General features: G+C 33.5%; 1 protein-coding gene across 3 annotated transcripts in view; it reads right to left on the minus strand.

Moving 5' to 3' along the window:
- Positions 1-4,193: 4,193 nt before the first annotated feature.
- LOC149799766 (uncharacterized) overlaps positions 4,194-15,900 on the minus strand; it is a 154,757-nt gene continuing 143,050 nt past the window's right edge. For all 3 annotated transcript variants that reach the window (XM_089959154.1, XM_089959156.1, XM_089959155.1), the window contains exon 5: positions 4,194-8,101. In XM_089959154.1, coding sequence (XP_089815280.1) covers positions 7,547-8,101 — 555 coding nt within the window. In that variant the 3' untranslated portion in view covers positions 4,194-7,546. The remainder of the gene's footprint in view (positions 8,102-15,900) is intronic.

Raw genomic sequence — 15,900 nt, forward strand, 5'->3', positions numbered from 1 at the left:
GGATTGAATGTCGCACGCTGTGATGCCACAATGAAAGATACGCATGTTGATAAATACATTCGTACTGCTCTAAAGTATGACGATTAGAATAGACGAGATCTTTTCTTGATCTGGTTAAGTACCACTATACAGATCGATAGCGATCGCTAATTTTCATCTGGAAACTTCATGCCGATAGTTAAGGTGCAGGGGATTCAATAACAAGGGCTGCATATAATTTAGTTAAACAAAATTGGTACTAAATTTTTAAATCACATTTCATATTTAAGAAGAGACTTCAATGTTCCCTTTATGCATATTTGTGCGTCAGAGACGCACGTAGGAAATATTTGACGTACACATTTTATGCCGTGCATATTTTTGACGCAAAGGATTCATATGACGCATTCAAGATTTCTTCAATCTCTAAGGCATAAGATGAGGATTGGAATCGCATATACATAGAGCATGGGCATTATATTGACGGAGTAACTTCCCGTAATATTGTGAGCTCTCAAGCGATTTCCATCATGAACAGGAACAGGTCATACAGACCACATGGCTCGGTATCTTTGATTACCTTTTGACTACATACAGTTATACACCTACCATGCAATAATACTATATAATACATCTATCAAGTCAAAAGTTTCAATAAAAGTAAATTTAGAAAAGGGACGCTACGCATACATTATGCCTTAATTTATTGTTCCTGGTGATGAATGATACAGAGACTAATCTTCCCAAATAGGTTACATCAACATTTTTTCATATCATTTTCTCAGGATAATTCTATTGTTATATACTGTAGGTTGATGTTTGTGTTGTTTTTTTTTTTGAACTACTAAATACATCAGTGCTCCAAATATCCATTATCCATACCCACAGGGCCTCTGTAATTTCAGATAGGGACCGTCCTATATTTCTAATTGATATACCCGTCTGGCTTGTAAAACGAATCAGATTTGCCTAAGAAAACTCCGATGCGCTGATGAAATGCGGCTATTTAATTTCAAAATGTTGGAAGACTAACAAATTATTTATATTTATCCTCATGTATGCCTTTTAGCCTTATGAAGATCGTCTACGTAGCACTTAACTTCTATGGAAAGCTGTACACTTTGTGTTCAAAGTGAAGTATGTGATCCATGAATGGGGATCATATTTCCTGGGCTATTAGTGCTTACGTACCTGTAACGTACATGTGAGTCAAAAATGTCTTTTTGGATATTTATGAGCCTGAATCCAGCCAAAGCCAGTCTTTGCCTACCGAAACTGTCCAAATCGCAACAGGTACAATAATGAGTAGTCGCGTAACGTACCTGAGGCTAGCGTTCATACGTTTATCCAAAAGCTGTTGTAATCTGAATACTTTAGGCAACATGCGGGATGCTATTTGAGGAATTATAAGTAAGAAAGGGATAAAGCATAGTTATGATGGCTCTTGAGTCGTTGATTAAAATTTGACCATCTTTTTTGTTGGAGTTGAGATAAAAGGCCTGACTAAAAATTATTTTGGAAAAGCCACTTGAGTAAGTATGTATATCGTCTTGTTTAACTGCTTTTGCATTGTTGAAATTGTTTAAAGTTAAGGTCAATAATGATATAAAAAATGCACCTGCCCTTTGCTCACGCTAACACTAACGTGTTGAAACGCTGCTTACTGGATAAACATATTAGCGGCATCTATTAACAACAACACTGTACATATAAACTGTACATCAATTCAGGATTCAGATGCTATTAAACATAACACTGTTGATCCACTGAGTATTAATGATATTGATTGTGTAATCAGATCCAGGTAAACCTAAGGACATGGAGGAAAATAGTGTTGTGTCATAAATCTTTTGAGATCCAAATAAACACAAAGTAAATTCAATAGTTTTTTTGTTTTGTAGTGTACCAATAACAATCGTTTGCGACAATGTTAAAAAGGGACAATTTTGGACATAAGCAAATAGTTCCGGGCTAGTATAATTAGATTTTGGGAATGTGCTTTTATTAAAATACAACATTCCTGGGCCTGTGTGTAAAACAGTTTCTTTTATTACTGTAAATGATAATGAACCTTCATTTTAGAAACAAAATGGTTATGTCAACTGGGTGTCAACAGCCATCTCTTCAATCTGTAGTATTTTGGGGTATATGTAGAAAAGTTAGAATATGACTTGTGTCGAATAGGTGTCGTAATTGATAAATCATTTCATAGTGTTACAGAGGTCTATATAGATAGAAGAAGAATGGTTGGTTAAAACTAATGCAACATTCTGTAGCATTGATCAGGCTCTACACCAAAAGTAAGACTAGCGGATGTGTTTCAGCAGAAGCGTAATTGTGGGCTCTGTGTGGATAGAACAATATTCATTGTCAACTGGGTGTTATATAGCTACAGTATGACGTACAGTTGTGTAGTGTCTATGAAGCTAGAGTACTGGCATGATTACTTGTGTCAGTTTGGTGCGGGATGAAAATACATGTAGTTAAAGTATTACTGTTTATTCAGCTTAGTTTTCCAACTCCTATATTATTCCATAGTGTTACGGAGTTTATGTAGATAGACAAAACTGGTTTAGTCTTCTTGTGTGTTGAAGTGAATGTATCATTATATATTATGTTCGGGTCTATATCAATAGAGTGAGACTGGTTGTTTCAGCTGGATTCTCTAACTGTTGCATAATTATGTTATTGTTGTAGAGTCCATATATGTAAAAAGACCGGTTGGTTCAGTTGGGTGCAACAGTGAATGCATCATTCTATACTAGTTTTGAATTCATATCCCTAGATTAAAATTAATCACTCCATAGCGTTATGATTTGTAATGGACGAACTAAGTTGTATTGCCCCTAGTTGAAGTCGCAGTAATGTCGCGGACTTTCACTGCAGCACATGGAACTCACCTGTTTGCCCAGCTGCAGCACATAGCGCATTTGCTCATTTTTAAGTTGTACACAATGCCGTTTAATATTCAAAAAGACTCGCCCACTTAGACGCAATCGCAGACGTGTATTGCGAGAGGATAAATATTCAGAACAAAGAATGCTTCGACACTTTATATGTTTCACAAATTGTAAAACATTCATTATAGTAATTTTAATATGAGAGAAATTCTGCTTTTAGACACAAAGCATGGGAAAACAAATTGCACTTAAGTATTAGCGGGTTTCATTCTGCCAGTCATATTTAAAGTGTTTGCTTAAAAAGTTCACACACAATGAAATATACATAGCGCTATCCAGTTTTAAACAACGGATAGGCCAGCCCGTTTAGTAATTGCGACCCAAATATATGCGACACATTTTCTTAGGAACCAGACACGTATTTACTTGAATCCATTACCTACGGTTTGTACAGAGGCTCTACAAGCAACTTGATTCCGAATTCTATAACCAACAGCTTAATACATGTACTTAGAATATGTGGTTAGGTCGTCTGCTCAGTTTACATGTAGTATTACAAAATAAACGAGTGAAATTGTTGAAAATTGAAACGTTTTGAACACTCTCAGGAGGAGATAAATATGTATGTTAGTTTCTCCTGTGAATGAATTTAAACCATATTATCATCGTTTGCAACTCAACGGAAATGCCTGCAATTATAAAAATGTAGTTGTAAAATGGGTATCCACGTTAAATACGAGTGTATGTACAGTACAAAAATATCCTCCTCTTTTGTACGTATGTTTTTTAAGGCTTTATCTAATTGGAATTTCTTCTTGTTCATACATCTTTTCCTCCCTTGTTTTACTTATAAGCTTTACATATATCTATCAAAAATGCCTCCAGAGTTTCTACATAGATTCATTCTTTAATTCTCGATTAAGATTTTAAGGAAGGCTAAACGATTATAATATACATACTCGGTGCGAAATTAATGGTTAAGATAACCTGTATCCTGATTAAGGGACATTTATGTGGAGAAAATGCCTCGAAGCACATCCTTTTGATTCCTCCAACTGTTTCCACTATCGTTAATAAATAACTTCATATGTTGTGTACAGGTCCTTTTAATGCACACTATATTTCATTTTCTCCAACGTTACAATTAATATCTACGGAAAATTAAATAGTGGTCTGACACCTATATTGTTTAATAAACAGTTGTAGATTTCTTCCTGGTGTTGCAAAATATTATCTTTCTATTACTGACGCTTAGGCAGACATAGACACACACACACACACACTTTTTCAGAGACGAACAAGAAAAACAGAATATGCAACACAAACATATATATTTTTCGATATTATTCAAAATTTCAAAACAGAAATACATGCATATATAAAAACGGATTTGAAAATGTACGACTCAAAACAAACGCAAATACATTTCCAAGGAAAATTAGTCAGCATGAATAGAATATATTGTTATTTATTCAGAGTACATTCCTTTCTTTAAAATTATGTTATGTTGTATACATTAATTATTAGGTCATCGGAGATACTGTGATACAATCTTTATTTAATTAAGATTCTCGATAATCACTTATATATAATGATGCGAATAAATATCGTGACAATGGAGTTAATAAGTGTACATAACTCTGATATATTTGATTATTTGATGTTCTGGCCACATAACTCTGATATATTTGATGTTCTGGCCCTAGTTTCGATAATATTCTAAACATGTCTTTAAATTGACATATTAAATTATCTTCCATACTTCAGATTACATCAATATGTGTGACAGAGGCAGAGTTAGTGGTCAAAATGTCACGCCGCTTTTTATCTTGAATATTTAACGCATTGAAACAATTGAGCATTATGTACCAAACAATACAAATATCATTCAAATCTCTTATTTGAGAGAGACATTAGGGCTTTGGGATGCATCTTTCATCTGTGCTTGAACAGGCTTAGACTGATAATACGTACGTCGATTAATGAGAGCATGTATATACAGCAGGATACATGTATGAAAACAGCATTAGTTATGTTTTAAGTCATATCTTATAATTAAAATTTCTAAATACTTTATGACTCTCATTGTCCCATGTCTATATGACTGTCAGTGCACTTCATGTAACCATTCTCTAACTGTCTGCATCAGGGTAAAAGTTACTTTTATGTACTAGCCCTGGGAAAACTTCATTTAGTCTACCAGATGGATCACTGATAGAAGTTATTTCCTTTACAGTGTTATGTATATTTAATTAGCATTGATTGTTACCCAGTTTTCTATATTTTTATTTCTTTGTATGCTATTGATAATATAGCATTTTATGTTGGATTTGGCCTTATCCAAAATCCCGTTCGTTTTCTACCTGACTTGAGTCATTGATACTGATTTTGTAAACATTAAATTTTTTTTGTTTTTTTTAAATCTGAGTCTCGAACTTTAGAAACTCCCCATGAATTATTGGGTCTACTTGTTGTTTACTACATTTTATATTATAAGTTTAGTAACAGATTTATAATTATAACTAAGATGTTATCTTGTAAATATTCAGTGCCTTTTAGAAGGAAACTTTACATTAGGTAATATTTTTCTTTATTTGGGGGGTGGTTTACAAAATGTTAGTTGTGACACGAGGTAACGTAGAGGGCTATATAATCTTGTTTCTCTAGCAATTAATTGTTCGTGCCGTAAGATCTTAGCAGAATCAGTTGTATTTATTTTGTGCCCAGTAATGCATTTGGGATGGTATTTATCGATGAAATTGAAAAATTCAAGCGAATCTTTTCTGGAAATACAATGTGCGCTTACATTCTTTGAAATAGAGACTTGAATTTATAGTAAAATTTCAAATACGGTTTTTATTTTTGTATTGTATTATTGTGATACAACAAAAGACTGTTTGCAAATCATCACGACACCACAAGCACATCAACACTTTCAGCGTTGGATTTAATTTTGATTTACACTAAAGTTTATTCAGAACTTTAATCATGAGGACTTATGTCTGTCATTATAGAATTATGTGAAATTTAATTCGCAATACCGTAAGTTCCTTCTTTACATTTTCTCTTAGTATTCTAGGGAACAAAATTCTTTTTTCAACTTTACAAATCTTGCTGCTTCTCACTCTTTTTTATACTTACCTTAAGATCATAATCTTAAAAGAAAATTGGAGGTTTGTCCTTGGGATACAAATGTCTATCAAATATCTCAGAAAACTTTGCTCGTTGTTCTTGAAATTAAAATTCACTTTGTTTTGGAAATTGCTCAGCCCCAGGTATTAATTCATATTTTTGAAAATTGTAATGAAATCAACAAGCTTTCACAACGTCATCTCAAGTGGAGAACGTTATTTCTCATCCTACCCAGAAAAACCTAGTCCCTTTGAAAGAGGATTAATTTCTCCAGTTTGCCAGAAAATGTGGTCTTCCTGAGACAAACGTTTCTTTAACGAAGCAAGAAATAACAACATTTGGTGCAATATAATGTTTTGTATAAACGTGTTTTAGATTTGATTGGTGAGTTTCCATCTATCTCTGACTTAAACATTATGGAATTGAGGTTAAAATACAGGAATGAAATAGCGTTAAGAACGATTGAGCCTCAAGAAAGACAAAAATACAAATGTAGTTAGAGAAAGAGGACACAGAGAGATAAATATAGTTGCTAAAGACTTTTGGAACATCACCACGACAAGGCTCACCACAGGCATGGTAACACATTGAGCGTTGCATTTAATTTGGATTTCCACCCTAGCTTAATCAAAACACTAATCATTAGAACTTGTGGGTGTAATTCCAGGATTGTTTGCGTTTTTATTCCTAATACCGTAAGTTCCTTTGTTTTCATGTTCACTTTGTATTAGAAAGAAATCGTTTATGTATCGATTTTTAGAAACCTTGTTGCTTCTGATTCGTTTATATTACTTATTTTAACACTTTACAGTCATATGAACATGAAAATAGATACGGTTTGTCTTCGCCAAATTCTAATATAAAACAAATCTTTGTACAGTATCAACAAAGAATAAAGATATCAATATATATGTGTACTCAACAATATCTTCAAACTGGTTTTTGATATCTTGATTAGCTAAGCTCAGTTTTTCAAGTATCAGCTGATTAACTTTGGTCTACTCCCGTTCTTGTTTAACTTCTATCACAGCAATTTTACTCTTTTCGAGATTAGCGTCGGTCATTATTGTGAACTCATTTCAAGTCCTATCACTACGCTCAAGAGTCTCTATTTTCCCACAGCTGTAGGAAGAGAAACTGGAATTTTCCTTCAATCTAAGCCATACCTGCTCTTTATCTCCCTTAATAACCTTTGGGGTGTAGCTGACTTCTCACCAATTTCAAATGGCGGATTGTTTGGTGGCGATGTAACGGTTGCATTGCTCAGTCTAACTTTGACCTTTGTGTCTGTATCTAGACATAGCCTATCGGAGTGATAATATCCCGAGACACTTTTATCTAGGCCTGAAACTTCGATTGATCTGGATTTTGTTTCGACATATTATTTACTTACTATTACGAATTGACATAACATGTATTGTATTCATCCACGTACAAATTTGCACCGTGTGTGTGTGTGTGTGTGTGTGTGTGTAAATATCATCAAAAAAGAGAGTGAGAGATAGGTGAGAAAGAAAAAATATCAAGAAAATATGTTATGCACTGCGCAACGGTCTTTGGCTTTTAGTCCCATTTGTTGCATTTTGTTGTTCAAGCATACTGAAATATTGAAATTGATCACCTCTCCTTGCCTCAACCAAACCTTTGGGAAACATAACAACATCATATCTTCCATATAATCGCCAGAGTATTATGCTGAGTACTGCCTGTTCATAGCGTTGACATGCTCCAAGCGCCCAGTCCTCTGGAGCCGGACAATGCAACATCTGTTGTGATCTGTTATTAACCATACAGCCGAAGGTTAAAGCGCAAGATACCCAAGGACGCATAATGTACTCCAATGTAAAATTGCTTCTCTTCACCAAAATTCCACCAGTTCCACATGACGGCTTGTTTACAAACAGACATGGGTCTTCATTAAGGAAGTGAAATGTATCGGGGTCAATTGTAACTGCTAGAGAGTAACCAAAATCCCAAGAAGCGAGTCCGTATTTTTCCACTTTTATCTCTAGCTCAGCAAATAAATTCATATTTATGAATCTCATCGATGCATCCAACCAAAATACGTAGCCAAACTCATTTAAAAGGATCTGAAAGTAATAATAACACCAATAATAATAATAACTAGCCAAAAGTCTATATTGAATATTGTTTGAGATATATATTTAGCATCTATATTTACAATTGGTCAAATAGTATCTAAGATTTTATTAATTCAGTATTTTATCTCCAACATCTGAATATATATATATATATATATATATATATATATATATATATATATATATATATATATATATATATATATATATATATATATATATATTTCCACGAGGGCTGATCAAAACTGTATGGACAAACGCTGTACAAATACATTCCTTAACTATTCTAATATGAATGGTCCTTATTAAGGTAATTTACTTTCGACTAAATGCACTTCTTCATCCTATGAACCGTGTCCTGAACACTTGAAGCAGCCTGTCACGTGTCAGCATTTGTTGCGACCCGGTGACTGCATTCCTTTAGTTCTTCTCTGCCATGCTATGATTTCGCCGTAAGTAATCGTTCAATATGGGAAAAAACAGAAATCTAAAGGATTGCTAGGCCACGTTATAGAGTTGCTGGGGTGAGGGGGACTTATCCATGTGCAAATTGATGCCAAATTTCAACAGGTGGCCATCCGTTTGAAAATAGCTTAACGTAAATTCTCTCTGATTAATGTGGCATTTGATTGTTGCAGCACATAATGCACATAACTTTTCCAGTAGAATTGGCAATGCGTTCTTTCTATAAACAATTGTGCATTTGTATGCTTCTGTACACTACTTTGTCTCTTACTCTCGGGTTGATGGTAGTGCATCCAAGTTTCATTACATGCAATGATCTCATTTGAGAAATTAAAGCTTATGGTTAATATCGGTATAAACATTCCCTGCAGATCGATGCCCTTAAAACCTTTTGTAAATCAACATCTCTTTAGCAATCTGTCTTTTCTTTTCTGGTTTTAGAATGGAATCGGTATCCACTGCATGGGACAGACAGACCGGGGACCAGCAAGAAGCCATGCGCGTTTAAATAACAGTCATAGAGAATCTGTCATCGAGACACATTGAGAGCTGGAAATACGGAATAGAAATGTCATTTATGAACGCATGGCTTAATAGGAATTATACAAGGAGTATCAGTGGTAAAATACAGTCGGAATTAATCATTTCGGATTAAGCCAGAGAAGCATCCCCGCATTGTACTCAGCCACAAGTTTTGAAGAACGAGGAACCAGGATCAGCATTCCGCTGTGAAAGCATGTAAAGATAATCGATACAAATAATGAATTGTATCCGTGCTGACGTGAGACGCCTGAATGATAAATCCGATAGCTTAGAGGATGCGATTAAAGAACTAAAAAAAGACTCAAAAAAAGATTTAAAGACGCATAGCATCAACTTGTACGAAACATGTGAATGACCTCACTGAATCAATGTTCAGCCTACAAGCAAAACATTTGAAACATGAGAATCAGGAAATATAATCACACATAGACAACTTGATATCCTATGATCTTCCATAAATCAGATAAGACAGTAGAACGACACGGTAATCATGATATGAGAATATATAAAGCAAACACAGTACATAGAGGAGACGCAAATTGAAAACGAACGCGCTTACATCCTACATTGGAACGTAGTCCAGGGACAGCAATTAGTAAGTTGTCTAGCTTTACAGATGAGTAACCAGTTTTACAACAGAACCGTGAAACAAGGAACAGGTGGACAAGAGAGAAAGAGAAGTAGCAGCAACGTGAACAACGAATATCAAACTGTTTTGGCGATATCTGAACCACATACCCGAGTATCTGAAGACTTCCCAGAAAGAGTGTGCCAGGCACTAACTGGTATATAACCTTTCTTCAACCAGGCGCGCATGGAAGGTATAGCAGGTTGCTTGAAATAGGACCCACTGGTTATAAATATAACTGCATATGTGTCCAATGATGGGCTGCAGGATATGGTAGTATATAGGATAGACAGGCGTCTGGCCGAGGACATTTGTCGCATGTGATGCATGATGTGCAGGGGATTAGTGAAATCAAGTTTTTTATTTGGAATATCACAGGTTTAACAAAACGAAAACAATCTATTTGATGAACATTCTAATTTCAGTAGTAGTAATGTTGTTGTTGTTGTTGTTCTAGGGTTTAACGCCATTTTCAGCACAAGATAGGCTATACATGGCGACCAGTATAACTGGTGGAGGAAGAACTCTTAAAAACCTAGGGAAGAACCACCGACCCACGAGAAGCTACTGGCAGGCTTTCTCACGTACCCACGCTAGCCGAGCCTTGGATTCGAACCCACGCAGACAGAGATGAGATGTCAGTGATCCGTAACGGTGAGCGCTTTAGACCACTCGGCCACTCGGGGCTCAGTAGTAGTAATGTAATTAATTGTATGCGTTACTGGTAATTTTTGCACTGGTCGACACTTTGGTCCGTGATAAAATCAACATATTTGGTTTCACAAGTGTCAGATATATACAACTTATTCTTACACGTTATTCTGGTGGTATTGCTATATTTGCAACGAACAAATAAGACATACTTTCAATATCTGTAAACGTGAGAGTATATAAAACAATGTCTTGTTCAAATTCTCCATTTTGTATACAAACACTTTAGGATGACATATTTTGGGGCGTTCTGTATCTGTAACATGAACACGCATCAGTACATGGAGAAGATTTGTTTTCCATCACATAAACTAAACAGCACACTATCGTGTTATGTATCAACATTACTCATTTATAATTGGTGGAAATTTCAATGTGTATACCTCCACAGCATTTGATTATGTTATACATGGTAGTAACCAGATCAGTGATAATAATATTACGCACGTCGAGGATACAGATTTACAGGGATTAGCAAATAAGGACAAAAAAGAGCTAGGTCACTATGATCAGAATTTACTGAACTTGTCAGCTATCTGGAATGAGGAAGTTTTGATGATAAAGGTGTTGTGAACTTTACATGAATACAAAATAACAGCTAGAAGCACGGACTACGTACTTATCATTACTTAGAAACTTCAGAAATGGTAACACGACAGATAGCTTGGCTTTATATAGCACTGCCAAGATATGCATCAGGAACAAACGCAAGCTGCACAGAGACAATGAAAAGGCAAGTCTTGAGAAAGCAATTTCAGCATCAATTCCGGAGACTATTAAAATGTCCAAACAATACGAATAATACAAATTAACATCACCGGATGGTACCAGTACTTTTTAGAATTAAATAATATATAATATCAGATGGACGAAACTTTCAGATTAAATGAAACAACTAATATTCATCATGAACATTAGGACGGTAACATTGCTAAATACGAGAGTAGCATGCTAAAATAAGTATGAAGTTGGTAAAATAGGTGGAATTTATGTCTTTCGAGTGAGTTTTTAAGGTCACTAGAAATCTTAGATACTTATTGTCTATTTCCAATAAATAATTTGATCTTGGATACTTCCCGAAGTGTTGGACCACGTCTGTTATAGCTCCCTTTCACAAAAAGGGAAATATAAATATGCCTGACAGTTCGAGAGGGGTTAGCCTTTTACCCATCCACAGCAAAATATTTACCTCATTTTTAAAATAAAGATTATCTAACTGAATCAAAGAAAAATATATTTTACGTTACGATCAAACTGCTTTTAGAAGTGGATATTCCATTGTAGATAACATATTACATAAAGCTCATTGATACACAAATATCTTAGGAAACATAGAAGTATGATTTTTGTCCTTTTGTTAATTATAGAAAAGTGTAAGTAAAATGAAAACAATATTAAAAGCCATAAAAGACAATATCAAAACCTGTGTAAACTCCAAAATGGCGTGACATAAATATTAACTGTCCTGATAGGGTATGGCAAGGATGTATTTAACCAGCTATTTTATTTTCTTTACTTACAAATGATTTATAGGTAACAACAATAGCGGTGCAAGGTTTGAATTTGTTAATTAAGTTCCACTGTGGTATACAAAATGTTTTGGTTGCCTTTGTGGAAACCGCTACTTAACTTCACGAATGGTAAATAAATTAAACGAATGCTGCAACATCTGGAAACTAAGCTAAATCTGGGAGGAAACACATACAATTGTAGTTCGAGAGGGAGATATCTGAAAAGACATGAAAGTTGGTATTCTAATGATAGCATGATAGAGATATTATGTTTTTACAGATATCGTCGCTGTTTATTTTCTTCTAAAATATCATCTAGTGTGAGTCCAAAACCTTTAGCCGCTCAAGGGTTAAGTCACTTTTTGATGTTCGAAGACTAACGATAATCGATTTGGTAAACTAGCTACAAAGACTCTTTTCCATATTGGTATTAAAATAAACTCCAAACGCTTTTATTTATAATGCGTTAGGTAGATTACCGATGCAAGTTGTAACGTATGGAAGAGTTCTTAGGATTTGATTTTAATTAGTACAGATGACTGATGACTGATTTCCAAAACAACGATTACGTACAAATGACAAAGGGAGAAACTGTAAATAAATAAGTAAAGTTAAAAAAGTACTTTTTTACATACGGAATGGGGAGATGATTGAGTTAGTCAATGAGGTGGGGTTGAGAAAATATATTGCATTATATTTAAAAAATGTTGAATATATATTTTGCAACACAAACTAACTGCAGTGCTTAATTCAATGGATACATTGCGACTCTATAATAAGATAAGGAACTATCTGAGTTGCCTATACTACATAGATTGTTCGAATCCTTCGTACAGTGTAAGCTTGTTATACTTGTTCAGAAATATAACCTAGTCCATAATTGCAAATATTGATATAACAATCTTCATTATTTTTCCTATTATCTAAGAAACTCTATCAAACTTAGAGAGTCAGTGTATCAATTATATCATTGTTATGTTTTGTGGTTGTACCAAATTTTAATCCATGCATGTAATTTGGGCCGATGTCTTGTGTTGCAAATAAAGATCATTATTATTTTAAAAAATATTATTATTATTATTATTATTATTATTACTATTATTATTATTATTATAGGGACAGACAAACACACAAATGCACGCAGCTTAACAGCATCGGTCCAAACATTACAAGGACAAAGTGATGGTCTTTTAAAAGGTTTGGTAATTAAATTTTCAAATTTACAGTTTGTACAATTCTTCAGAGCATTTCTTTACCTTTGTTTACAATTTTGTTTAAGTTAACTTACTGAAAAAGTTTGAATTTGTCAAACTTTGTCTCCAATCATATACATTTTTATACAATGTTAACTTTTTTCAGTCTTTTCTACATTTCGACGAGTATTTATTCTGTAGCTCTCTTCACGTTATTAATTTGGAAAATGCTTATTAATTTCTTTAAAAACTTGTCATCTTCCTAGGTTTTCAATCATATTACTATTATTTCAATGTCGTTCGCAACTTTTAAAACTTCCTTCTACAATTTGTTGTTTTATAACATAAAAACAATTGTATTCACATTTTTAAACATGTATTTTTCTCCAATATTTAAACTTGATAGTTTTACAGTTTTTAATTTGTTTATATTGTTTAAAAAATTATGTTTCTATTTTTGTTTCAAATATTTGTGTTTGCATTTTGACTATTGTATTTTTCAGATTCTATATTTTATACAACTTTAGAATTTTATTTCCATATGTTTCCTAATTTTTCATCTAAACAACACTTGTACAAAATACCATTTGCTGCAATTATATTCTTCCTAAATTTGTTTCTAATTTTTATATTATTTTGATAGTTTCTAACATATTTTCGTCTTCTCTTGTCTTCAATAAATCGAGTGTAAATTTTTTGACAGATTTTGAGTTTTACTGTTACTTTAATCTAAGCGGTATTATCAAAGTAATTTCCGTTTGTTTGCAATCAATATTATATTTCTGTCAGTTTCATTGTTTTATTAAGACTTTCATTGTATGCCATATATTTAGATAATATACAGCTTTTTAAGTTATAGTTATATTCCGTGCCTATTTATTGATATTTGTATTTTACACGCGTCCATTTTTATCCTGATATCCAAATATCTCATTATGTTACGAGGATGGAACAATTGGCAGTGATATACTTAGAGCTCATCGTAACAATCTGATATATTGCCAAGTAATCGCTTTATTATGCGACACTGTTATTGTAAGCAATGTCTTTAATTAAATAACAAAAAGCTATAAATGTTCGTAATCTTTGTTTCGTAACAACAATATTATTATCAAATCGAAAAGGAAAAAATACTAACGGCACTATAAGCAATATAATAGAAGAAGTAAGTTCGCAGATGAATGCTCGTTTAAAACATACGGTTATCTAAGGAAAATAGTACAGTTCAAAATTCATAAATATGAGTTTGCAGATATCACCTGCTAAACACACATCTAAACACATATTTGATGCGTCAAGGAAGATGGAACCTTCCAGAAATAATTAAGTTTCTTAGGGAGTATGTACACGTATGGCAATAGAATATGAATGTTGCATTACCTTTTCACTGTTAAACATGAACTGAATATACAACTAGTGTTGCCATTGTTGTATCTATTGTTGTTTTGCTGTTGTTGCTTTATATTCCTCTTTCGTTACTATTACTATTATTATTATTATTATTATTATTATTATTATTATTAGCAGTAGTAGTAGTAGTATTGACAATATGAATGTGGATCATTATGTTGAAATATATATAGCTAATTACGCGATTAAATATATTCTAAAAACATAATAAAATTTTTCTTTTCTTTCATTCCTTATATATTTTTATTGGACTAAACACTATACAAGTTGTCCAAAATGTTTTGATTATGCTAATAATAGATGCATAAAGATAAAAGTGTGAAGTAACTAACATCGCCACCAACCTGCACCCACGGCGTAGTTTTAATACACATAGTTTGTTACTTCTTTGGTGATATTATTAATGTTTGTGGTATCGTTACTGCCTTACATATTGAATGTGCACTGTAAACATGTAACATCAACTCGTATGTTTCCATTTGTGTTCAGAATCGCTACTATCAAATGTAAAAAGATAAATTACACAATTGTTTCACTATAAAGAGAGTGAAATTTAACTTGAGCAGACTTTCTTGACTAAAAATAGCAAGAATTTGTTAGAGATTTAAGATCTGTATAAACCGTACTTTCAATAACCTGATTCATTTGTTGGGGGAGAAACAATCGTTTAGAAATTACATAGGTTCTCCATTTTCGAAAACAATGCGTATTAGATTCTAAAACTAAAACGTACTGAAGACGAACAAAAAGAAAATTAACACGTCTATGGGCCAAGAACTATCCACGAGTCGTTGTGGGAATTTAGGATAATATTTTGATGAAAATGAAAACAAAGGATGTGATAGTAGAGTGAACGAAAGTAACATGGTATTCACTATGTAGCTATGTAAATTGCAGTCGTATCCAATATAAGCAATTATAAGATCACTGACCCGACTGATACGTAACATATCCCGGATGAACAATATAACCTTTGTTCCTTAGTTTTGTTAGAATTTCCTATGCACCACTTCTGCTTCGGCAAGGATAATGGTAACCTGTCTATGCCTGTCTCACTTTGCGGACTTAACTGAACATCTAATGTCATAAAGTTCGGCTTCGTGGTGCATTGTAGCCGTTTGGCAAAAATACAAGTAAGGGATATTGACTCACCACAGACAATGAAGACCTTTAGATACAAAAGCATATATATGCACACCTTTTTTGTACAAAACGTACACTCATGTAAACTTGTTATACACGTTAATCAGTCCCAGATGACTTCAAGTTTAATATTTCATATGTCCTCACAGACTAAAATTATTTTGACCGTATCTTGATCACTTT

This window comes from Sinohyriopsis cumingii, chromosome 5 (genome assembly GCF_028554795.1).
Source record: "Sinohyriopsis cumingii isolate HCF-2022 chromosome 5, ASM2855479v2, whole genome shotgun sequence".
In the NCBI taxonomy this organism is placed as follows: Eukaryota; Metazoa; Mollusca; class Bivalvia; order Unionida; family Unionidae; genus Sinohyriopsis; species Sinohyriopsis cumingii.